The 26837-nt window shown below is 35.7% G+C and overlaps 1 protein-coding gene across 1 annotated transcript; it reads left to right on the forward strand.

Annotated features, from left to right (window-relative positions):
• On the forward strand, window positions 1-24921 carry ARHGAP11A (Rho GTPase activating protein 11A). The gene is made up of 12 exons (XM_010981172.3): window positions 1-847; window positions 3982-4052; window positions 5861-5957; window positions 6484-6737; window positions 7386-7549; window positions 7718-7864; window positions 14306-14380; window positions 15062-15226; window positions 18088-18217; window positions 18706-18814; window positions 21765-21903; window positions 22311-24921. Exons 1-12 carry the CDS (start codon window positions 719-721, stop codon window positions 23888-23890), a joined length of 3060 nt encoding a protein of 1019 aa, XP_010979474.3. The 5' UTR covers window positions 1-718; the 3' UTR covers window positions 23891-24921.
• The last annotated feature ends 1916 nt before the right edge of the window (window positions 24922-26837 follow it).

A 26837-nucleotide genomic window follows, 5' to 3' on the forward strand; every position in this document is an offset into this window, starting at 1 on the left:
GCCGCGGTTGGGCGGGTCGCAGGGGCTCCGGGTGTCGGTAGACGCGGAGTGGCGGAGGCATGGGGAGAGCCGTCGGACTTCAGTGAGCGCATCGGCATGTGCTGGCCGGGGAGCCCCGGCAGGCTGATGGGGGAGGGAAGGAGCAGTCTGTGAAACGGCGGCGACCAGCCCGGGCGGGGACCGGGACTGGAAGAGGCGCCTGAGCAACCGGCTGGTCCGGCGGCTGGGCTAGGGTCGGGGGGCGCGGGAACGCAGGGGCAGGCGCCCTGCTGAGCTGGCCGGGGCAGGAGGGGACGAGGGGAAGGGTCTTGTTTACGTTTCGGAGAGAGACGAGGGCAAAGGAAGGTTTGGAGGAAAGTGGCCGAAAGTGGTGAGAAGCTGGTTAACAGGCGTGGTACTGGGAACCGAAAGGGAGAAAGAAGGGAGGTCTGTGTAAGTAGCCGAAAGGATCGAGTGACAAGAAAGAAGGCCGGTGTAAGTGAAGGAAAGGTGAGGTGTGGCTAGGTCAAAGGGCTAAGAGAAGGCGGTCGGTGAAAGTGTATAGGTCAAGGAAAAAGTTGTGGAAGTGGCTGGGGGCCGTGGCCGGAAGAGTGCCAGACGTGGCCGGAAGGCAACAGAGCTGAGCGCAAAACTGAGAGTGTTTGGAAGTTGGAAGACTTGGTGGCGAACGAGGGTCAGGACTCAGATCCTGCCCCGGAGAGTGGGCGACGTGTCCGGGATGTGGGATCAGAGGCTAGTGCGGTTGGCCGTGGTACAGCAGCTCCGTGCTGTCTATGGCATTAAGGTTAAGGGTGGCCGTGGGCAGTGCGATCGCAAGAGACTGGAAACAGCAGCAGCGGAAATAGTGGTAAGTTCTGGGGAAAGAGGTTTACGTTTTAAAAAACGCGGCGGCGGGGGGCCGGGGGGGAGGGCACCCTCTACCATCACTTGTTATCAGGTCATACTAAAATGTTCCTTCGTGGATTCAAAGGAGAATGGGTTAAGTGTGTCAACCTCAGGAACACTGACATTTTGGACTAGATAATTCGGGGGTCGTTGGAGTTAGCTGTCCTGTGCATTGTAGGGTGTTTAGCAGCGTCTCTGGCTTCCACGCACTAGATGTCAGTAGCATGTCCCAGTTGTGGCAATTAAAAATGTCTCCACTTACTGCCAATGTATTGTTTTTTGAACAAATTGCACGTAGGAAGGGAGACAAACACTACCTCACCACCACTGTTTTAGAGTAAGATTTGGAGAGGGACAAGGGGTGCCAGTACATTTTCTAAATAAACCAGTAGATGAGAAAGTGTCACCGCATTAGAAACAGACCATTATTCTGCTGATAATTGACCTGCTGATAATAATTTTATGTTCACCAATTTGAAACAAAAAACATGCTTTCTCCTTGGCTATATCATACTTTTGAGACATTAAAGCTGTTTGTTTGTTTCTTTGTTTTTTAATGAGTAAATTGAGAAGCCATTGTGGAATGATTTAGAAGCATTTAATGGTTTAGGTGGGGCGGATTAAGGTAATGGGATTTTGAATGAGATTTTCATATCTGTACAGAATCATCAAGAATTTCATTGTGAGTAATAAGTTGACTATAAGGCATTTTATTTTCAATTTATTTGCCTAATTATATGGTGCTTTCTAAATACTTAGAAATGAAAACTAAAAATTAACTTGCATAACTGAATAGTTTATAGTTTCTGAAAGAAAATAAGTGCTTGGAGAAGAAAACTAACAAATAATTTCATACCTCTTGATAACTTACAAAATTCTGGGGAAATTATTTTTGTTCTTTGCAACATAATGGCAACAAATTTATTTATATTTAAAAACTAAATGATTTCTTCTGAATGTAAAATTGGCTTTCCAAGATCTCAAATGTAGTAGGTTTTGTAAGTATATGAAAGAATTTGTACACAGATTTTTTTCTCACTCCTTAAGAAAAACTGACACTTGCCTTTAGAGTCAGACAGACCTGAGTTTGAATCCTGCTCTACTCTCTTGGGCTACTTGTCCTGAGCTTCAGTTTCCTACTCTATAAAATAGGAACAATGGTTATCTCTCCTTGGGTTCGATGATTTTAAAAATGATAAAATCTGTAGATAAAACTAGCACAGTACCTGTCACAAGCCACTTAGTCAACTAATGATAGTCGTTTTGATAATCAGTGGTTTACATCTTAGTTAGCAGTCGTGCTAGAAACCCTAATAAAAGTATTCTAATAAGTACAGAAGATCATCATGTTACAGGAATGAGATCTAACATGTTAAGCAAGTATTTGAAAACTAGATTTCTTTAGCATTTTGGTGTTTGTTATCTAATGATATTTTTGAGTCTTTAAGAAAAGTGCTAGAAGTCTTTTAAAGGTATTTTAAATGGTAGTCTAATATATAAAATTTTAAAAGCATGTTATTAGTTTTATTTTATGAGATTACATTCTAGCACTTGTTTGTGAAGTCAGTTGAGACTAATGAGACTTGGAAAAAATCTGAATTCTAGTTATATATGACATTTGTAAACTTAGAATCAGCTTCAGCATCTGATACATTTTTGCATTTTGTTTGGTTGCACAGTATCAAGAAAATTCTGATTACCCAAATAAGGAGTTGCCCATGATAATTTTTTTTAGTAGCTCACCTTGAAATGATAAGTGTAACAGCAGCAAATATTCTTTGAATTCTTGCTGTCAGACGCTGATGTTTTACATCGTTTAATTCATTTAATTCTCTCTATAATTCTATGACTTAGGACATATGTAAGGATGCTGAGGCATAGAGAATGATTTTTTGATTCAGATCACTCAGCTAATATGTGGAAGAGCCAAGGTTTTAAAGCCTGGCAGTCCTGCCTCTAGGAGCCTGCTTTCTTATGCACTGTACTATACAGTCTTTTCTATATTCATCAATTAAATTGAGCCAGATGCTTGAAAAAAGGACTAGTAAAATTTGTCAAATCACTTAGAATGCCGAATGGCATGGATTGATCAATATAATCGTATTGATTATAAATAAAATATTAAGTAAGATGCTCTTAAAACATAAGTGCTTCAAGAGCATTCATGGAAAGCAGATGCATCTAAGCTAAATTAACATTTGTGAGACTAGGTGTGCCCACACAGCTAATTTTACATAAGCAGATATATACAGGTGTGAATTTATTTTTAAGTCCAAGGCAAAGCTACAACCTTCTTAATCAGTGACTCATTTTTAAGAAGTTTGAATGTATGCCCAAAGATCGTGGCAGATTCTTTATCCAGAGGTGTACAGAAACATAACTAACATACCAGTGTACTCTTGGAATATTCAAATGTATTAAAATTTGAATATGAGTAATACATTTGAATGTGACTTATTAAAAATGGTTTTCAAAGTATGAAATGAAATTTGAATTAAATATTTTTGCAGAGTCCCTACCTTGGGTACCTCAGAACAGTTTGAGTAGTGCTCTCCCATAGAGTATGGAAAAGATAATCAGGTCTCCAAGTAACCACCCTGATATAATGTTAGGAAGTACCCACTAAGTGACAGGAATTACTGTTATCAGTCAATTTAGCCTTTTGTCCAAGTTAGTTTTTATGATGTGACCAACAGAAAGTTTAAGATCAGTATTTATATAGTTACTGAAGGAAATTAGTATTTTTCCAGAAATGTTAGTGTTTGTGTTTTGGGCCAAATTCTGTTTAAGAATTTCCTGGCTGAACACTAAATGATTTGATTTTCTATTATGGGATTGGAAACTAACAGAATTTGCTACATTGCTTCAGGCAATGTCCTAACTTGACCATTTTTGTACTCCCAGCACCTAACATAATGTGGAGTAAAAAGTAGTTACTTTTTAACAAATGTGCTTGATATAATTGTTTTCTGTCTTGATTGAGAGATTATTTCTGCTATCTTGTTTTATTTGTTAGGTTTTTAATTTGCCTAATGTTTAAGACAACATACATTTTATGTAATATTTGTGTTAGAGTAACTGAATTTGTCATTTTAGGGTAAAATATTTGGAGTACCTTTTAATGCATTGCCCCAGTGTGTTGTACCAGAATATGGACATATTCCAAGGTAAGCAAAGTTTGAAATGAAGAATAAATATTTCAAACTGGTATTTGAATGTTTAGTTGATTGACTCACACAATTAGTTGGAACTAGCAAATGATTTTATTTCTCAGCATTAACTAATGTGAAAGTTGTTTTTAAACTTTTGCATATTTTAACTTTTTAATTTGTACACTCATTTTCAGGTTTGAATTTTAAGGTTCAGTGATGAATAAATGTTAGAAAGCAAATTATTATTGTTCTGTTAAGTCAGTTTTCAGTTGTAGCCAATTTTTTCACTGTAGTTCTGATTATAGTCAGTAATACACTAAACTACCAATTCAGTTATAATTTTAGTATTTTTTGTTTTAGAAATGTTGACTAAAAGAATATTTAAGCTCAGATATTAGAGTATTTGTCAATGTAAATTATGCAACACTTGAGTCTTTCTGTGTCACTATCTGTAAATACTCTTTTGAACGAAATACATCAGAAATTACTAGGGAAGTTTATATCTTAAGAAAACAGTTTAAAAATTCATGTAAAGAAATTATCTTAGCTATTACTAATTTATTTCCCCTCTATCCAAAGTAGGATTCATTCTGGCTACCACAGTCCAATAACTTAGGTTTTTAATTGATGCATGGTCCAAAAGCATTTGTTGAACACTTCCCTGCCTTAGAACAGTTTCCCCTCATTCAGCCTAAAGGTACAGATTCACAATCTTCATGAAGTAACCACTTACTATTTTACTTTTAAATGGCTTATACATGGCTATTTTATGATGATTTTCAACATTTGGAATCCCAGTCACAACCCTAATAATAATGACTAAATCTTTATTATAATGTCTTTGCCTGCCTCTTGAAAGGAAAAAAAAAAACTTTTCTGTTGATTACCCTCTGCAACACTGAGCCCCTGTGCACCAGTACAATGCCTTCATTTGCTTGCAGCTGATATCCATTCAGATTTGTTGTTACCAGCTATTAATATTAACTACGTATCTGCAGCCAATACTGATTGTTAAAAATTGTTCAGTATAAAGAAATTGAGCACATACCTCTAAATATGAGAATTGTAAGGACTGGGATATATCTGACTTTCTGAGAGGTAATGTTGATGAGGGAAAAACCTTGCCTTATTCTTGGGCAAATGTAATAGATGGTAGGTTTTCTAAGTTTTGTATGCTGGGCAAGATCACCTGTGGAGAGAGTAAAGATGAAGAAAAGGAGAAGGCCTTAGACAGAGCCCTGGGTGATCCTAGGGTGTAGAAGTCTAGGAGAAGAAGAGGAGCCAGAAAAGAAGTTGGAGGAGGAACAGTCAGAGAGACAGCAAGAAAACCAGAAGTGTGTGAAAAAGAATATTTTTAAGATCATCAGGGAATGGTCAAGGGTGTCGGATGCTAGTAGGACAAGCAAGATGAAGACAATGAATTGACCATGGACTTGGCAAGGCGTTAGTGACCTTGATGGAGTAACAGGGATGAGTCTGACTGCAGAGATTTGAGCAAAGGCTGGCATATGAAGAAATGAACGCAGTTAAAAAAAAAAAAATCTTATGCTCTGAGCAGAAGCAAAGAAATGGATTAAGATAGACAAGGATGTAGGGTTGAGCAGGTTCATTGAAGTTATGAGTGAAAAGATGGGTGTTAGAGAAGAATTCAGGAAGCAAGAAGGAAAACTAAACGTAACCTGTTTATCATAGAGGTTAAAGGGATTTGTGGCATCAGAGCTCCTGAAAGGGGTGTAATACTTAGTCTGCTTATATAGTTTGGCAGGAGAATAGGATTTAGTGAGATATGTATCTTGCCACCTGAAAAGAGTTCTTTCTTTCAGTTTTCTTGTTGATGCTTGCACAAATTTAGAAGAGCATATTCATACAGAAGGGCTTTTTAGGAAATCAGGATCTGTTATTCGTCTAAAAGCACTAAAGGTAAGCATATTCTTGAACTTTAATTTTTCATTTGTACCACTTTTTGATATGGTCTTTAGGATTGAAATGTTTAGAACTGTTACATGAATTATTGATAGAGATTGAATTTGCAAATAGGTTTTTTCATGGCAGACAAACCTTTTTGCTTTTTCCAAAATGAACTGTATATCATTTATATAATGCTTTTTAAAAAATTGAGGTATAGTTGATAAATAACGTGTACAACTTGATGTTTTGAAATATATACACGTTGTGAAATGATTGTTATAATCAATGCTATTTATATAATGCTTTAAAAGTTTAGCGAGTACTCTCAAATCCATGGCCCTTGTTTCTATAATGTACTATATGAAATGAAAAAAATTTTTTAATTTTGTTTTTAGCATTCTGAAAAGGAGTGATATATACTGAAACAAGAGTTAAGAGAAATTTATTAAAGAAAACTCTTTAGAGTATAAGAAAGGATACTTTATTTGCAACAAACCCTTTTGCCCCCAAATGCTCAAGATTATTATATTTATTTCAGAATAAGCTGGATCATGGTGAAAGATGCCTGTCTTCTGCACCTCCCTGTGATATTGCAGGACTCCTTAAGCAGTTTTTTAGGGAATTGCCAGAGCCCATTCTCCCCGCTGATCTGCATGAAGCACTTTTCAAAGCTCAACAGTTGAGAACAGAGGAGAAGAACACAGCTACATTGTTGCTCTCCTGTCTTATGGCTGACCACACAATTGATGTATTAAGATACTTCTTTAGCTTTCTCAGGAAAGTTTCCCTTAGGTATGTACTAATTAAGTCTTGGGAGATGATAGTTTAATTTCTCAACTACCTAGATTTACCTTATGATAATAAATTAAATTTTATTTGGAATGGAAATTTTTCTTAAAAATACTATAGTTTTCCTTACTATAAGAATTATACTCTGTATAATTTATAATTTAAAAAACAGTATACCGAATAATTTAATATTTCCTTTCTGTCCTAGAGTTGTCATTATGAATGGCTTAATGGCTTATTGATGTTTATAGGATTCTTAGTCCACTGAAAGGCTTCAGATTACTGTGTTTTTAAATATTTGGATTTTTTGCTTTTCAGATTTGTCCCTTCTTGCTGTCATTGAGCCTGCTTGTTCTAGACATACTTCAGTACCTTGAATTTTCTATGTGTGGGTTTGAAACTCAGAGACATGTTCAATTTGTGTGGAACAACAAAGTGTGGACTCAGTGGGTAGCAGTGTTTTTATGACATAGATTTAAGCACACAGAAGCTGTGTATTTCTGGTTCTGTCTTGTTTCAAGCCAATTATGTAGATGGGTAGATGAAGAGTAGCTGTATTTTGACTTGTGTTTAATCGATAAAGTAAGAGGTCTTTAAAACGTGCTCAATATGTTATTTTAACTCTGTATTTTTATTTTGGGCTCATTCAAGGTCCAGTGAGAATAAGATGGATAGCAGCAATCTGGCTGTAATATTTGCACCAAACCTTCTTCAGACGAGTGAAGGACATGAAAAGATGTCTGCTAACACAGAAAAGAAGCTACGATTACAGGCTGCAGTAGTGCAGACTCTCATTGATTGTGCATCAGATATCGGTAAGATGCAGTTGCCTTATTATTAAGTAATGGGATTTGTTTAAATGAGGGAGATTCCAGCTTCTTCTAAGTGAATTATGAAGACAATTGTTAGAAGGTGGCTATGTGCTATTTCAACCTCTTGAGGGGGAGTAAGGAAAGATCTTAATTATGAACATTTTTGTTTAGGGCATGTTCCAGATTTTATCCTAGAAAAGATACCAGCTATGTTGGGTATTGATGGTCTCTGTGCTACTCCATCACTAGAAGGCTTTGAAGAAGGTGAATGTGAAACTCCTGGTGACTATAAGAGAAAGCGAAGACAAAGTGTAGGAGGTAAGCGGCGGTGGCAGTCCCGGCTATGAAGGTACAGCAGTTTGCCTTTGCCTGAAATGCATTTGAACATTAAAAAGCATAAGCTATGGTGTATGTCTTTTTAGGGCTTATAGCATCATTGGAAAGACATGATGTATGCATGTGAAAAGTAAAAATGGCAACACAACCTAATACTACATGTTTGATCTTTAGCACAAACATAAAATGTGTTCATAGGAGAAAAGTTCCCTGGCTGTAATGACCCAGGAACTCTTCAAAGAGGAGGTCAAACTGAACCTTCTTGAGGAATGAGTAGAATCTAAGGGAACTGGGTGGAGGGTCAGAATATTTGTATCCTTTTCTAGATGAGAGGGATGCTCTGAAGAAAGATTTGCGTGAGGCAGAAGTGATACATGTCTGTGTCTATAAATACGAAAATCATGACCCGAGAGGTTCATCCTAGGGATTGGGATGGTACTATGGTGAGCGTGATGTCAGGCTGAAGAATTAGAACATTAAGCTGAGTATTAAAGAAGCATTGAAGTTTTGAGGAGAGGCATACCACGATTAAACTGTTTTAGAAAATCATCTGGTTTGGAGAATTGAGACTTGGAGGTGAGGAGGATAGTCAGAAATGTGTGTCAATAATCTAGGTATGAGATCGTGATCTGAAATAGTGCTGTGAATTAGTCAGGAGAATGAACTAAGTAATGAAGGAAACATTACCAAGGAAGAATCAAAAAGAACCAAAGTTTCCTCATGGTGGAATCAGTCATAAGACTTACTATCTTCTTCATCTAGAAGACTGAGGCCATTCCTCCTCCAGTTGCCTTAGGACATTTCTTACCTTTTGAGTATCAGAGCCAGTTGCTATTACCTGTCCCGTTCCTTTTTGAATCTTCTGGCTTGTATGATAGTGCCTCCTTCTGTTTCTTCTTGCCTCCTTTGTAGATTCCCCTCATGCCTTCTGTGTTCATCTCTTAGGGCTACTGAAACAAAGTACCGCAACTGGGCAGCTTGAAACAACCAAAATGTATTGTCTCATAGTTCTGGAAGCTAGATGTCTGAAATCCAGGTGTTGTCTGGCCCACGGTCCCTCTGAAACCTATGAGGGAGAACTTTTTCTTGCCTCTTCTAGCTTCTAGTGGTGGCTGTTGATTCTTGCATTCTTTGGCTTGTAGCTGTATCACTCCAATCTCTGACTTGGTCATTTCATGGCAGTCTCTCTAGGTGTCTTTCTGTCCAACTTTTCCTCCTGTAGTGACACCTGACACACTGAATTAGGGCCTACCCCAATGACCTCATTTTAACTTGAGTTCATCTGTAAGGACCCTAATTCTAAGTGAGGTCACATTCACAAGTACTGGGAGTTAGGACTTAAGCATATCTTTTTGGAGGATTCAGTTCAACCCATAAACCTTCCTACCCCAAATTTAGATATTGTTAGACACCAATCATCTTCATTACCTTTTCCCTTTTATAATTTCACACATCCTACAGTTTTACTTATCACGTCTAAGTAGATGAGCTCTGGATCTCTACCACTGTTGTCCCACAAATGTCAGTTCTGTTTCAGTTACAGCCTCTACTAGGCAGACATCTTTACTTCTGTTTTTCCTTGGTGCTTTATGCTCAGCCTTTCGAAATGATCATCTTCACCTTCTTAAAACTGGTTTTGCTGGAATTTTTTTTTTCAGTTTACAGCACCACCATTCTCTTATCACGTGAGCTTTAAACCATGGGTGCCTTTTATTACCATCTGTATTCACAGTTTTCATGTTTTATAAGATTCTATCTGCAGTGTTTACTGTAAGAATTTCCTTCTTGGTCTTTGTGCTTCCTCCTTGAATCTGCTCTGCCTATTGCTGTCAAGGCTGATATTCTTAACATATAACTCTAATCACATATCTCACGTGCATAACGTTCAGAAACTTCCATTAATAATACTGACATTTGTAGCCTAACATTAAAGACCTTTCATAGGGCTGCTTTACCGTGCCTTTCTACTGTTTCCTGTCTCTCCTTGAGGTGGTCTATACTTTAGTCAAACTGCTTTCTTTATTCATTGTTTTTTTAGACACTTTGTTCTTTTGCTTATACTTTTTATTGATATATTTTTACTTCTATCTACCCCTGCTGTTCAAATAATATCCACTAGCTAAACTCTAGCCTAAATGTTTTACCCAGCAAGCTTCTCCCTTCCGTTTTAAAAATTATTTATTTTTATTGAGTTAACATTGGTTATAACATTATATAAGTTTCATGTGGACATTATATTTTGACTTATGTATACACATTCAAAAGTTTATGCTCGCCACCAAAAGTTTCCTTTCCATTCGTCACTGTACAGTTAACCCCCTTTACCCGTTTCTCCCTTCCCCATCCCCCTTTCCCTCTGGTAACCACAACTCAGTTCTCTGTATCTGTGTGTTTGTTTTGGTTTGTTTGGTTTGCTCATTTATTTTGGTGTTTTGTTTGTTTGTTTTTAACTCCACATATGATTGGAATCATATGGTATTTTTCTTTCTTTGTCTGACTTGTTTAATTTAGCATAATACCCTCAAGATCCATCCCTCTTGTCACAAATGGCAAGATATTGTCCTTTTTTATGGCTGAGTAGTATTCATGGTGTGTGTGTGTGTGTGTGTGTGTGTGTGTTCATATGTGTGTGTATGTGTACTACATCTTCTTTATCCATTCACCTATTGAAGGACACTTTGGTTGTTTTCTTACCTTGTTTATTGAAAATAATTCTGCTATGAACATAGGGGTGTATATGTCTTCTAAAATTAGTGTTTTTGTATTCTTTGGATAAATACTACTCTGAAATGGGGTAGCTGGATCATGTGGTGGTTCTATTCTTAATTTTTTGAGGCGTTTCCATATTTTTCATAGTGGCTGCACTAATTTACATTCCCACCAGCAGTGTATGAGGATTCTCTTTTCTCCACAGCCTCTACGACACTTATTATTTCTTGCCTTTTTGATAGTAGCCATCCTAACAGGTGTAAGGTAATATCTCACTATGGTTTTGATTTGCATTTCTGTAATAATTAGTAATGTTGAACATCTTTTCATGTGCCTGTTGGCCATCTGTATGTCTTTGGGAAAATGGCTATTCAGAACCTCTGCCCATTTTTAATTGGGTGGTTTGTTTTTTTGTTGTTGGATTGTATGAGTTCTTTATATATTTTGTATATTAATCACTTATCAAGTATAAGATTTGCAAATATCTTCTCCCATTCAGTAGGTTGTCCTTTTGTTTTGTTGATGGCTTCCTTTGCTGTGTAGAAGCTTTTTAGTACTCCCATTTGTTTATTTTTGCTTTTGTTTCCTTTGACCAAAGAAACATCCAGAAAGACATTAAGACTGATATCAAATAGCTTACTGCCTGTGTTTTCTTCTAGGAGTTTTATGGTTTCAGGTCTTACGTTCAAGTCATCCATTTCTAGTTGATTTTTGTGTATGGTGTAAGTGGTCTAGTTTCATTATTTTGCACTGGTTGTCCAATTTTCCCAATACCACTTATTGAAGGGACTGTCCTTTCTCCATTTTATGTTCTTTGTTCCTTTGTCATACATTAATTGTCCATATATATGTGGGTTGATTTCTAGGCTCTCAATTTTGTTCCATTGGTATGTGTCTGTTTTTCTGCCAATACTATGCTGCTTTGAATACTATAGCTTTGTAATTCTAATCTATGAACATAATATCTTTCTGTTTCTTTGTCTTCTTCAGTTTCTTTCAACAGTGTCTTGTAGTTTTCAGTGTACAGGTCTTTTACCTCCTTGGTTAAATTTATTCCTAGGTACTTTATTCTTTTTGTTGTGATTGTAAGTGGGTTTGTTTTCTTAATTTTTCTTTCTGCTCGCTCATTGTTACTGTATAGAAATGCAACTATACAGATTTTTGTATATTGATTTTTTTGTACCCTGCAACTTTACTGTATTTGTTTATTATTTCTAAAACATTTTTGGTGGAGTCTTCAGAGTTTTTTAATATATGTATATATATAAAGTCATTGGCGAATAATGACAGTTTTACTTATTCCTCTCAATTTGGATAGCTTTTTTTTTTTCCCTTGCCTAGTTGCTCTGGGACTTCCAATACTATGTTGAATAAGAGTGATGAGAGTGTGCATCCTTGTCTTGATCTTACAGGGAAAGCTTTTATCTTTTTGCTATTGAGTATAATGGTGGCTGTGGGTTTATTGTAAATGACCTTCATTATGTTGAGGTACGTCCTTTCAATACCCGTTTTATTGTTAGTTTTTTATCATAAATGGATGTTGAATCTTGTAAAATTCTTTTTTTGCATCTATTGATGATCATATTTTTTTATCTTTCATTTTATTAATGTGGTGTAACTTGTCTGTTGGTTTGTGGGTGTTGAGTCATCCTTGCATCCCTGGGATAAATCCCACTTCATGATGGTTTGTGATCCTTTTAATGTAATATTGTATTCAGTTTACCAACATTTCTTTGAGGATTTATTCATCTATGTTCATCAGAGATACTGGCCTGTAATTTTCTTGTGTGTTGTCTTGTCTGGTTTTGGTATCAGGGTAATTTGGTCTCATAAGAGAGTTATTAGCAAGTGTACCCTCCTCTTCAGTCTTTTGGAAGCATTTGATGATGGGTATTAAATCTTCTTTGAATGTTTGGTGGGAATTCATCTGTATTTTTTCCCCCCTTTATCTTCTTTGGTCCAGTAGTTGTTCAGTAGCATGTTGTTTAGTCTTCACATATTTGTGATTTTTCCAGCTTTCTTATAGTTGATTTCTGGTTCATACCATTGTGATTGGAAAAGATGATTTCAGTCTTCTTAAATTTACTGAGACTTGTTTTGTGTCCCAGCTTATGGTCTGTCCATGAGAATGATCCATGTGCTCTTGGGAAGAATGTGTATGCTGCTGTATTGGTGTGGGATGAACTATATAAATCTATTAAGTTCACTTGGCTAATTTTTTCATTTAAGGCAGCTATATCCTTGTTGACTTTCTGTCTATCATTGAGCTAAGTGTGATGTTAAAGTTCCCTACTGTTAATGTGTTGCTGTCAATTTCTCCCTTTAGGTCTATTAATAATTGCTTTTTATATGCTTTATATATTTTAGCATTCCTATGTTAGGTGCATATATTAACTGTTTCCTCCTGATGAATTAACCCCTTTATCATTATATAATGTCCACTTGTATTTCTTGTTACCTTTTTTGGCTTGAAACCTTTTTTGTCTACTATGAGTATAGCTATACCTGATTTCTTTTGGCTGCCATTTGTTTGGAGTATCATCTTCCGTTCCTTCACTTTGAGCCTATGTTTGTCTTTAGAGCTGAGATGAGTCTCCTGGAGGTAGCATAGAGTTGGGTCTTGTTTTTTAATCCATCCAGCCATTCTGTGTTTGACTGGTAAATTCAATTTATTTACATTTTCAATGATTATTGATAGATGAAGCCTTAGTATTGCCATTTTGTCTTTTGTTTTCTGGTTGTTCTGTATCTCCATTGTTTCTTTTTCTTTTGTGTTTCTGCCGCCATTTTGGTTTGGTGGTTTTCTATGATGTTTTTCTCAGTTTTCTCTTATGTTTTGTGTCTGCTCTAGTTTTACATTTGGTGGTTACTATGAGGTATGAATAAATTGTCTTGTAGATCAAAGAATCCTTTTCCTGCCGATAGCATCTTATCTTCATTTGCCTTACAGATTTGTTGGATGACTAAATACCATACTTAAGAGAACCTTTAGCTAGTTTACCTGTCCCCAAGGATTCTTGACCCCCTAAATCTATCATACTGCTGCCAAAGTGACTTTTCTAAAGTGCAGAGATGATGATTTTGCTCCTTTTTACCTTTGGAGAAGTTCAGGTTCTTCAAAATGACATACAGGCCTTGTTCTGCCTTTACTTATCTGCCTAGTATAAGACTTATCTCTTACCATATCCATCATTCAGTGTTTGCTCTATGAGTATCAAAGTCCTGGTTTCTAGTGTGCATAAATTCTGGTTTTTTTTTTAACATGCCTTTACATATGCTAGTCACCTTGTCTGAATTCTATCTTCCTACCTAATCAACACCTACTAAATCTTCAGAACACTGTCCAGATTTTATTTCCCTTACAAAGCTTCTTCTCTTGTTGCCATTTCTTCCCTTTCTCAAAAAGTAATGACTTCCTCTTCTATACTCTTTCTGTACATTATACATCCTTGTTTTACATTTAATTCTGTATAGTATGACTTCTTATTTATTTATATTTTGAGAGTTATATGGGTATAAGTGGAGAATGGAATAAAAATAGATATATTCCTGTTTGGAATAATTCCTTTTAAATGACCTTAAGTGACTTTAAAACATATACGCTGATATAAACTTAGATGCTATAAGACCACAGATATCAATATGAATTATTGTTGAAAGAGGTAAATGTTAAGTTATAATTGATTATATGATTATATATGCCTTGCATTTCAGATTTTGTTAGTGGAGCATTAAATAAATTTAAACCTAATAGAACACCCTCTATTACACCTCAACAGGAAAGAATTGGTAGGTATATATATATTTACTTAAATGAAAATTTCTATATATTATGCAAAAATTATTACATAATTTATTTTAATCAATTCCAAATATAATTTTCAGTGGAGATATTATACTATAATATTATTTTATGACATTGCTAATTACATTGGATATAATGAACCTAAAATCATAGGTAAGAATTTATTTTAGTCTATTGTTATATCTTTGATATTCTAAGTCACATTCTTTTATAAGTTGGATGCCATTGAACATGTGAAAATAACTCAATCTCATTTTTACTTTAGAACCAGAAGTTTATTAGTGTTTGTTCCAATTTTTTATCTTGGTTTGCTTGTGGCTGAAATTATTCAACCCAGTAACAGAAAATGTGATTATTTGTTTTGTTTTCCAGACTGAGGACATTAACTGTTAATACTCAGTTATGATGAAAAGCAAAAATAATTTTTAGATCTGTTTTTGTTTCAATATCTTGGTTATACTTTTTCTTCCCTATTTAATACTCTTTAATGTGAATTATATGCATCTTTTAGTCTGTTTGGTTTAAGTTACAACTATTTGCTAAGAATCTTGACATATCCCCTTAGTTTTGGGTTAGCTCTAAGTAATAACTTTATAAGAAGAAATTATATAAAGTGTTTGTATTTTATCAACTCTGTGGGAGAAATAACAATTTTTTTTTTCCAGCCCAGCTATCCATATCACCAACAGTTCTTACGCCAAATGCTAAGCGTAAACTGCCAGTAGATTCTCATGGTTTCTCAAGTAAGAAAAGGAAGTCCATCAAGCACAATTTTAACTTTGATTTGTTGCCGAGTAATCTCTTCAGTAGCAGTTCTACACCAGTATCAGGTAGCAAATAGAATTTATATAATTGGGCTGTAAATATTAATATGAGTACCTATTCTGGGCAAAGTACTATTTCATATTAATACTACCCTTTAGGACCAAGAGCTTTATTCTCTGTTTTATCAAGTTTCTGAACTTTTATAAAGTCCCCTAACTTTTAAAATAGACATTGGTTTAGTATAATTGTGTGTGTGTGTGTGTGTGTGTGTGTGTGTGTGTGTGTTTGTGTTTGTTTTACAGCCATGCCTAGAAGGTTAGGGGCTTCCATGAATAGCACCAGTGCTCAGGTTTTACGTGATGAGACATCCTGAATTCTACTTTAGTCACTTCTGGCTCTGTAGCTGTCACTGGGTTGCTGTCTCCTGTTGAGGTCTCCAGTGTTTGAGCACTTCTGAATCCAGTTGTGGGGGTAGTTTCCACTGGAGTAACCATTGTGGGTTACAGTTTAGGGGGTGGTATTTTTAAAGTTTTATACTCAAATAGTTTTTACAAAAAGCTTTAAAAACTTTGTTTATGCTGTTCCTTATGGCATGATTTTCATATCCCTTACCAGCTCGATCATTTTATTCCAAATGAACTACAAATTTCTAATGTGGCCAACAAGAGCCTCCAGAGAAAAGTATAATATAATCATGCTAATTTGAATACCAAATTTCTTTGCTAGTGTGGTTCTGGACTGAGTTGCCTCCTTTAGCAAGTCTAGAATACAAGTTGGCTCATATTAACCTTATGATGAACCCAAAATGAAATGAAACCCTATCTAAACTCAGAGTCTTCCATCTCATGTTTGTCTCACATTTAGTCAAAATGTGAGTGGTCTCTGATTGTTTTAGATTTTTTTGGTCTCAAACAATGTTAAGAGTTTTATATTGAATTTGCTAACTAGGTTATGAGGTCTTCTTCCCAAGAGCCTCTCTTTTGTTTCTATTATCTGTCCAAAGGGTTTATATTTTCCTTGTTTGTTTTATTAAAAAGTTGAACAGAATAACAACTTGGTCTCCATGGCCCTTTACCAGTTCTCTATGGTTCATTAAAGTGTAATGAAGAACTCTGAAGCTACGTCTAGAGTTCTTTCAGTATTCACAGTTTAGAGACTTACACCCTTAAAGTAACTTAGTGTTGTTTTTTTTTTTTTTAATATTTAAAAGCTTTCCCACTTTGGAGGACTATTTCCAAATGGCAGATGTGAATCGTAGTTCTCCCTGCCTTTGTTCATTAGCAATATGACATCTTGCCCAAGAAATGAACCTGCTGATTCCTTTTCTCCAAGCTCCCCAAAATAGACTAACTGTTCTTGTGTTACTGTAACAGTATGAGCCTACTTACCCAATGCATTTTTTTATAGAAAAAAAAATTAACAGGTTCAGCATCAGTAATCCTATTATTTTAACTCACCAGTTTTCTTTGACCCTACTTTCTCAGCCACAATTCAATTAATTCCATCTGCAAAACTGGAAATGGTTTGACTTCTAAGTTTAGATTATAACAGATACGATGCTTTTTTCTTAATGTATAAAGGCAACAATATTAACCTACAATCCATAGAGTACTGATTTATAATTTTTTCTTGGATGTGTTATAACTGTGCATTATTCCATGTGTTCTGGCTGTGCCTCCTTGTCACCACTAATAGATTTTCAAGGTGACTAGACTGCAGCCCTGGCATAAAGCTGTTTATGTCACACTGCATATATTATTTTGCCTCCAACATATTTTTTAGCCAAATGCACCCCAAAGTCAGTGTAATGGTTGTATTATTTTCTGTTTTTTTTTTTAACTGAACTGAAAAGACATTGCTATCTCTGTTTGGGAACCAGTGTAAATTCTTTGTCAGTACCAACAGTAAGTTGAGAGGGTTCATGTTTGTTGAGTGTATCCTGGGTAATATTCAAGCGTAACTCAACTGTATATGGAGCCTTTGCTCATAACTTTTTTTTCCTAATTTTTTTATTATAGTTAGTTTCATGATACAGTGTTAAATAACTTATTCAAAATGAGCTGTTGTAGCCTCCAGTTGTTAGCACAGAACATGGCAGTAGCCAAGTGGTTAGGTGTGTGTTCTAGATCATCAAGTGTTTTTTTGTTTGTTTGTTTGTTTAGCATTTTTTCCCCAGAACTTCACATAAAAACTTTTTAAGTTTATATTTTAAATTATTTTTTCGGGAAGAGTTAATTAGGTTTTTATTTTTTTTTTAGTGGAGGTACTGAGGATTGAACCCAGGACCTTGTGCATGCTAAACATGCACTCTACCACTGAGCTATACCCTCCCCTCCTAGATCATAAGTTTATGTTTGTTTACAAAAAATATTGGATAAATTACACTCCAGAGTCAGGTGGACAGCAGTTGGCTAACAGGTGTATACTGGATACTCAGATACTAAATTGTTTTCAGTAGTTTATTTTTGATAATAGCATTAATTAATCTTATGTAGTAGGTTCTGTGCTAGGCATTTTACGTACATTACAGTAATATTTATATTCACCATAGAAGTCCATTTTCAGAGCCTAAAGCCATTTAGTAAATAGTGGGACAAACTCAAGTCTGTCTGTCTTGAAACCTTGCTCTTTCTCTAATCTGCAACAATGCCCACTCCGCCTGTAATATTAAAAGACCTTAAAGCAAACTCTAATATAAAAGTAATGTTTAATCTGACCTTTAATTGGCAACTAAAATGTAGGAAATTGATACTATTTTTAGCTAAATTGGGTTATTTAATCCCTGAAAATTCTAAGCAGAAATTATGTGATTTTTGATGTTGTTTAGGGGTGGAAATTAAGACTTTGACTCTAATTGCTATTAATATTTTATACTTAGAAGAGAAAATAAGTATGTGTGGTCTAATACGTGTGGTTATTTTTATAGTTCACTTTGATACAAGCCCAGAAGGGTCATCTCAGAGTTCGCTCTCTCCTGTAGCCATCAGTGGAAACCATTTGATCAGTACAGGTGTGCTAAGGCGAAGTAAAAGGATTGCAAGCAAAAAAGTTTGCAGGTAATTTATCCATTTATTTTGTTTTCATTGGATAAAAATTTGGTATATATAGTTAATAAAATATTTTGTGTCTTCCTACTGAGAATCATATTTGAATCAATTTTTAAAAATCCCATTTGCCTTTACAATCTTTACATATAAAGTGCACTTTATATATCCTCCAGAGAAAGATTCCTAATTTGAGTCAATTTGCTTGCTTAAAATCCTATTTTATGTTGATGTGTATAATTTTAAAATTTCCTGTTAATATATAAAGCTAGTCTATTCTAATGATTCTGGTTTATAAGTGACTTATGATAAACAGGAAAGATCATTTTTATGTGCAAATACAATATATTCATACATGGTATCTCAAACCTTAAACCTAGAAAATTGTTACTCTGTTCAGTTACTAACAATGTGATTTGCTCTGGACTCCCATTTTATTTTGTAGGAATTCCTCCAGTTCTTATGCTATAAACTGATGTTCTTAATTACACTCTTTCTAGGGTGGAATCGGGAAAAGCAGGCTGTTTCTCTCCTAAAATCAGTCGTAAAGAAAAGGTTCGAAGATCTCTTCGTTTGAAATTTAGTCTAGGGAAAAGTAGCAAAGATGGAGTAAGTGTCTTCCACCATTTCATTTATGTTTATATTAGCAGAAAGCTGAAGACTCGATGCTAAAAGACACTCTTATCCCTGCCTTCCCCTCATCTACTCTCCCATTCTCTCCTCCTTCATACCAAACTCTGACACTTGAGTTGTTATCTCCTGTTCCTCCTTTTCTATTCTGCTGAAATCACTTCCAGGGAGGTTTTCATCCCCAGCAGTCACTGAAGCAGCTCTGAACTAGGTCACCCATGAATTCAGCACTGCTAAAACCAGTGGACAAATACCAGCCCTTGTTAGACCTGATGTGTCAGCAGCATGGAACCTGGCTGATGGCTCGCTCCTCTTTGGCATACTTTCTTTCCTTGCTTCAAGGACACTTTAGTCTCATGCTTTTCTTCCCCCTTTGCCAGTTAATTTTCTAATTCTTTTACATTGGAGTGCTCAAAGCTTTGCCCTTGGATTTCTCTTTCGCACTCCACTTATTCGAGGTGGTCATCAGCTCCAAACATCTTGTATTTACTTAAGATGTCAAGTTTATATCTCTAGCTCTCCTGAACAACTTGACTGTTTAATATCTACCTACTTGACCTCCCTACTTGCGTGTTGATCCAGCAGACATCTCGATTGTGACCTGCCCCAAATAGAGCTTCCGAGATGCGTTTCTTCACTGCTGCTATTTCTCCAGTCCCCCTCCCCACCACCGCGCTTGCACCTGCAGTCTTCACCATCTCAGTTATGGCAACTCATTCTTCCAGTCACTTAGGCCAGAAACCATGCAGGCATTCTTGACCCCTCACTCTCTCCCGTATGGACCGTCTAAACCATTAGGGAGTCTTGTCTAACTTCTGCTTTCAGAATCCATCCAGACTGACCTATTCTCACTGCACTATATTTCTAATCTCTAAGTTTTTGTCACCTGGAGCTTGGATTACTATAATAAACTCCTATTAGTAGGTCTATCTGTTTCTACCTTCCTGCAATACTAGAGCCAAGATTATCCTCTAAAAACCAGCGTTAAGTCATGTCACTTCTCTGCTTAGAACTCTCCAGGGACTCCTTGCTTCACTCTGGGGGCGGGAAGGAGGGCGGGAGGGGAGCCAAAGTTCCCACACTGAGCTGCAGTGCTGTGGTGGTCCGCTCCCCGCCTCCCTCTCCAGCCCTCCTCCTGCCACTCTCCCTTGCTCACTCAGCTCCAGTCACTTGCCTCCTTGCTGCTTCTCGAGTGGGCCAGACCTTGCTTTGTTCAGCCTTAGAGACTGCACTAGCATTTTCCTCTCCCTGGAATGTTCTTCCCCCTATACCTTCATGACTCTCACTCTCATTTTTCTTTTCTCACAAATCATCTTCTGATCACTGTGTTAAACATCACCCCCCCACACTTTACCACTCCATGTCCCTCTTACCCTGTTTTTCTTTTCTCCATAGCACTTTTTACCTTATGTATTGTATATTATACATTATAATTTACTGTCTGTCTTATTGTGCTTTAAATCTCCCTATTGAGAATGTAAATTCCATGTGGGTAAGATTTTGGTTTGTTTTTTTGTTTTCTTTCACTCTTGTGAACAGGCCCTTGCACAGAGTCATAACAAAAAAAATTTTTTTAAGTTAATGTGTGAGCCAGTTCTTACTTATATATTTGTTTATTTATTGAAGTAGAGTTGATTTACAATGTTGTGTTAGTTTCTGGTGTACAGCACAGTGATTCAGTTATGTGTGTGTGTATAATATATTCTTCTTCACATTTTTTTCCATTATGGTTTATTATAGGATATAGAATATAGTTCCCTGTGCTATACAGTAGGACCTGGTTTATTTTATATAGTCATTTGTATCTGCTAATCCTAAACTCCTAATTTATCCCTCTCCTAACCTCTTTCCCCACCAGTAACCATAGTTTGTTTTCTGTGTATGTGAGTCTGTCTGTTTTGTAAATCTTCATTTGTATAATACTTTAGATTCCACATATAGGTGATATCATATGATATTTGTCTCTGTCTGACTTACTTCACTTAGTATGATAATCTCTAGGTCCATCCATTTTGCTGCAAATGGCATTATTTCATTCTTTTCAATGGCTGAGTGGTATTCCATTGTGTGTGTGTGTGTGTGTGTACGTACGTATTCATCTGTAGTAGATGTATATTTAGTTTGTTTCTGTGTCTTGGTTATTGTAAATAATGCTGCTGTGAACATCGGGGTGTGTGTATCTTTTTGAATTAGAGTTTTCTCTGGTTAGAGAATTTCTCCTCTGGCCAGGAGTGGGATTGCTGGATCATATGGCAACTCAATTTTAGTTTTTTAAGGAACCTCTGTAAGTTTTCCATAGTGGCTGCACCAATTTACATTCCCACCAACAATTTAGGAGGGTTACCTTTTCTCCACACCCTCTCCAGCATTTATTTGTAGACTTTCTAATGACGGCCATTCTGAGTGGTATGAGGTAATACCTCATTGTAGTTTCGATTTGTACTTCTCTAATAATTAGCGAAGCTGAGCATCTATTCATGTGTCTGTTGGCCATCTGTATGTCTTTTTTTGAGAAATGTCTATTTAGGTCTTCTGCTCATTTTTTGATTGGGTTGTTTTTTTGTTATTGAGTTTTATAAGCTGTTTCTATTATTTTGGAAATTAAGCCCTTGTCAGTCACATCTTTTGCAAATATTTTCTCAGTGCATAGTTTGTCTTTTCCTTTTGTTTATGGTTTCCAGCTGTTTTCATTTTAGATCATAAAATATCAACTAGTAGGCAGGTCAAATGCTTAGATTTTTCATCAGCATGCATGCGAGGATGTTGTGTTTGCTATAAAATTGTTCCTCAATTATATATATATATATATTTTTTTTTTTTAATTAGCTGTAGAGGATTTTGATAACTACCAAATTTTACTTTATCTTCATATATTGAATTAACTAGGATTATTTCTTAACCAAGACTTTTCAACTTTTTTTCTGTACAGAATGCATGTCCTGATGTCAATAGATCTGAAAATGTTGGTCGACGACTTGCAAATCAACAAAGTTTAAAAAATAGGATTGAATCTGTAAAAACAGGTCTGCTTTTTAGCCCAGATTTGGATGAGAGATTAACAAAGAAAGGTACATATACAGGATATTGTTAGAATTTTACCCTAAAAGCCTATGCTAGTTTTTTTTTTTTAACATTACTTTACATTTGATTGAGATATAATTGACATATAACCTTTAGTTGCTTTTTTAATGATAAAATATATTAAGTAATCTACTGTTCTAGAAATTGAAAATTTGTGTTTGGATAGTGAAAATATTCGAATTGGCAGTGTATTTTTCTGTGAACAGTTGGAGGATCTTTATAAATGTATATATCAAAATGTTTGACATATTTATATATAAAATTATTTCTTTTAACACAAATCTTTAATTTATTGGAATTAAATGCTTAGTATTTAATTTGTCACGTATTTGAATAATATTTCACAACTAGGTCAAATGTAAATGATTAAAAACACTGAACTGCTTTATTTTAGGTTCAAAAAAGATTAGTAAGTCTGAGGAAAACTTATTAACTCCAGAGCGACTAGCTGGAACAAGTCATCGAATGTCTTGGACAGGACCAAGCAATTCAAGTTTTCAAGAAATAGATGGAAATGAAATTTCTCCAATAGATGGAAGTCTTGAGGTAGCAAACTCTTCTTTGGAGCCTGATATGATAGTTGAAAAATCGTCTGTTAGCTCATATGAGCTCACCCCTTCTAATGTACACAATAAGCATAACAATGTAACTGGTAGCTCTCTTAGTGGGGATGAAAATAACTTGACCACAAAGACTGTGGTGAAAATTCAGAAGGCATTTTCTGAATCTGGAAGCAATCTTCATGCATTGATAAATCACAGGCAGTCATCATTAACTAATGTGGGGAAAGTAAAATTCAATGAAACGTCTTCTATTGAATGTAGTCCAGAGGAAAATCTATTTGAAACTAGTAATTTGACTGTGATAGAATCAAATGAACACCACACTAGTAAAGATGAAAACAACTTTTTAGAAAGAGACTTCTCCCTACATCAAACTCAAAAATGGGACAGAGGAGCCACTGTAAAATGTTCCTCAACTCAGATGAAGACAGAACTAGAAAATGGCATTCATTCGAGTATACCAAAAGGTGAGTTAAGCAAGCAAGAACTATCCAGTGATGAACAAATAAAGAAACAAGAGTCCCTAAGGGATACACGAAATACTAAATTCGAGGAGAATGAAAACAGGATGGAAGAGAACTTACTGAAATGTGCACCTACAAGGGAGGGTGTGGCTGGCACCTCTTCCTCAGAGCAGGTTGCATATAACAGAACTAACTTGTCAAAACCTAGGCCTGTAAGAATCGTTAAACAGCAGTCACTGGTGGAAACATGTGACGGAACGGTTTCTGAACGCTTGCAAATGACAGAGCATGGAAAGGTTTCAGACCACATACAGTGGTTTAACCAGCTTTCTTTAAATGAATCAAGTAAGACAAAAGTTAAGTCACCTCTTAAGTTTCAGCGTACGCCGGTCCGTCAGTCTGTCAGAAGAATTAATTCTTTGTTGGAGTATGGCGGACAACCTACGAGGCATAAATTAGCAAGTCTTGGTGACGTTGCTTCTCCTCTGGTTAAATCAGTGAGCTGTGATAGTGCTCTTCCCTCTTGTACAGAAAGTACGTCGAAAGATTCCTGTGTTCCACGTGCCAAATCAGGTCCTGGAGAACAGAAGTCTACATCATGCAAACAGTCAAATCTTGATACTCTTTCAAAATCTACAAAATTAACTTCTACAGCTGTCTTACAGATGAAGAGGCACCCAGACTCTGTGAATTCTTCTCTTGGGTCTACCCGAGTTTGTAAGCAGGAAGTGATATCTAACAGCCAAATTAAGGTTCCCTTGGATGATCTGACAAATCATGATATATTGAAATCTGTTGTAAGTAATGATATGGGCTTTTCTCCTGGCGTAAATAACAGGGTCCTTAGAAAGCCGTCAGAAAAAGAGAGGGTCTGGTATAAAGGTTCTCCAAAAAACCCTATTGGAAAAGCTCAGCTACTGCCAACAAGTAAACCCGTAGACTTGTAATTGGTAAATGTTATACTTGTCGTTAATGTAAGTAAAATTAGTAGTTGGTGAGGTGACTTGCAAGGTAAGCTACATGTTAGTTTGTAGCTCAGAATGATTGTTGTGTGATAGATTTTAATTTTACTCCACAAGCAACTTGGATTCTTAAGCTTGCATAAATGATGACTTTGTTTTTCTTAATCATGGCAATATTTAAACTATTTTTAATTTTATTGTAATCTCAAAGCAGAGGTTACCCTTCAACTTTTTTAAAGAAATTGTTGACTGGGATGATGAGAAATTAGTTTTTGAAAATTGCATGAATTTTATTTTTTTAACACGTGATAGAATGAGTGGAATGAGTCGTGCCTATTTCATGTTACTCCTAAGGCAGATGACATTTCCCCAAGAAATGTCTAACACATAAAGGGCGAGATAAGCCCTGCAAATCTTATGTCTTGAGTTCTATTCATGTTTATTGTCTTTATCCGAGTCCCTAGAAATTAATTTGCTTCAATAGCATCTCAATCCTTTATTCCTTTTGGGGGAAAGTTATTGGGTTTATTTTGCCTATAGATGTGTACCATGTGCTCACTTGAACTAAGAATGGTGACTAATGCAGAATGATGACTCAAGTGTGCTCATATAGTATGATGCTGCAGAAGTTAACTGGTGAGTTTTAAGCCATACTATGTTTTTAAAGTTAATTTGCACAAATACGTTTGTATCTGTTTTGTCCAATATAGAATTTAAAATTATTTAAGAAGGAGTAATTAAGCTTGGAAGATTTTAATCAAGGTGATTCTCATGCAGATGCTTGGTTTTAGAATTTGAAATAGTTGATACACCTCTGTACATTTACCTTGGATTCTTACAAGAGCGTATGATGGTTTTGTCTTGTCTGTAAATGTTAATTTATTTAGCATAGACATTAAAAATGGACTTCTGGAAAATGACTTGCCTGCGACTCTAATGAAATTCAAAGTACCTTTTAGAATTTGACCCAAATTGTCAAGAAAATCTATCTAAATTTATATTTTAAATGATTAGAAATAGCAAATCTTTAAGAAAAGAGCAATATGAGCAGAAGAGGGCATTCTCTAAGTTTTAAAGGAAGAAATTTGCCTTAGAGTCAACCACTAAAGATAGTTTTGCAGGTCAGTTGTTAGAATGCCACATTCAGAGGCTGGAGCAGAATGGAACTGCATGGCCCACTACTCAGCGCATGTGTACGTGCGAGGAATCTAAAGGCATCAGAGGTCTGCTTTACGAACTTCTACTTGATAGCAGTACATCGATTTTATTTCACAGCTGTTTCCTGATTCTATATTCATTACCTAGGAATCGACCCTTTAGTATTTGACTTATACAGAGACTGTAAAAATCTGTAGATATAAACATTATGTTTATCTGACATCAAAACAGGTTTTTAATATAGACTAGGTATGCATTAAAGATATTTATGGTATTTCTAATAGTAAGTGGATTTAGAAAATATAAATTCTGAGATATTTGTTATCTGGTTCAAAGCAATTTCTTAAGCTTCACTTTTAAACTTTTAAAAATGCAGCAATGTCCTTTTATATCCATGGGGGTGGATAAAATTGAATTGGAAGACTAATTCAGTAAGAAGGCATAAATTAACTGTACAAATCACCTGAATAAGTGGCTTTTCTGATAAGATTAATCAGTAATCAATAATGAAAGATATTTATTTAAAAAAAAAAAAACACCCACAGGTCACTCATTTTTTTTTTAGCTGAAAGCTGCAGTACAGAATAAAGGATTATGAACATGCAAACCTGAATATGTGATAATAGGAGAAAGTCAGAAAAGTTGAGTTTTAGATTTGATTTACTGTCTCTATTTTCATTTCTTCTTATACAGAATAGAGATGTTACTAATTTCATTGGGATATTTAATCAAATGATATACAAACAAATTTAACGAAGTTTGAAGTGTCTGAACATGTGCAGTGACTCCAAGGACTATTTAAACTTTGTTCTTATAATAAAGATCTAATGCTAATTTATTATAAACAAACAATACAATTATACATAGAACTTAATAGACTGCTTGGCAATGTTCTGAAATCACTGAAAATTTAATATAGGATTTTGAAAATCATGAAGCCCAGGACATAAAATAGATGTTTCACTTTTAGAATATCAAATTTCATATGACGCATCCACATTTTAGAGTATTTGAGTCAAATTTCCATTCAACAGAAAGGCAGTAAATTGTTATCGCTTTTCCATTTTTCCAAGCACAAAATGAAGGTAACAGTGAAACATTAAAGTAAAGTTCAGAATTTAAAAAAAAAAAAAGGATGTGTGAATAATAAATATTAAACCCCAGCAGGGTCTTTGAGCCTTGAACCAATAGACAGTATTTGTCCTGTTGACTTAACGTGCACTGAAACAAAAACTGGAAACCGAAGAGCATCTGTGGAAGAAAAGGTGGTAGGAAGGAGGCTTGGCTTCAAACCAAAAGGCTGCGTGTCTCACGAATGACTTCTGCAGGTCCCCTCTTCATTGTATAAGTTAGTGTCGATGACAGTAGACTTGGGGACTAGCACTAGGGTACAGAGTTCTGGATTCTAACCTCACTAAGGTACTTGATCTTGGACCTCCAGGTACTTTACTCACCCCAGTATTGATGAAAGAAATTTGCGATACTATATTCCTTGTGTGGTGTTACATTTCAATTCTTGTGTCTGAACAAAATTCAGATGTTCATAGTTGCCCTAAAAATCTTATATAAAAAACAGAAGACATTCTGGATCTACCTGGATACATTTCGGCAGTGTGCAGGGAGTATGGTTTCTCTTCCAGCCAAAGGACTTTTACTTGATAGTTGGTGGGGAAGTTTAGAAATAACATTCAGAACTAATAGACCTAGAGGTTTTCACATGGTTTTGGTTTATCACTTTAACAGAAGTTTCTAGCATCTTGTATTAAACATCACA

The sequence above is a fragment of the Camelus dromedarius genome, chromosome 5 (assembly GCF_036321535.1).
Source record: "Camelus dromedarius isolate mCamDro1 chromosome 5, mCamDro1.pat, whole genome shotgun sequence".
NCBI classification, from domain to species: Eukaryota; Metazoa; Chordata; class Mammalia; order Artiodactyla; family Camelidae; genus Camelus; species Camelus dromedarius.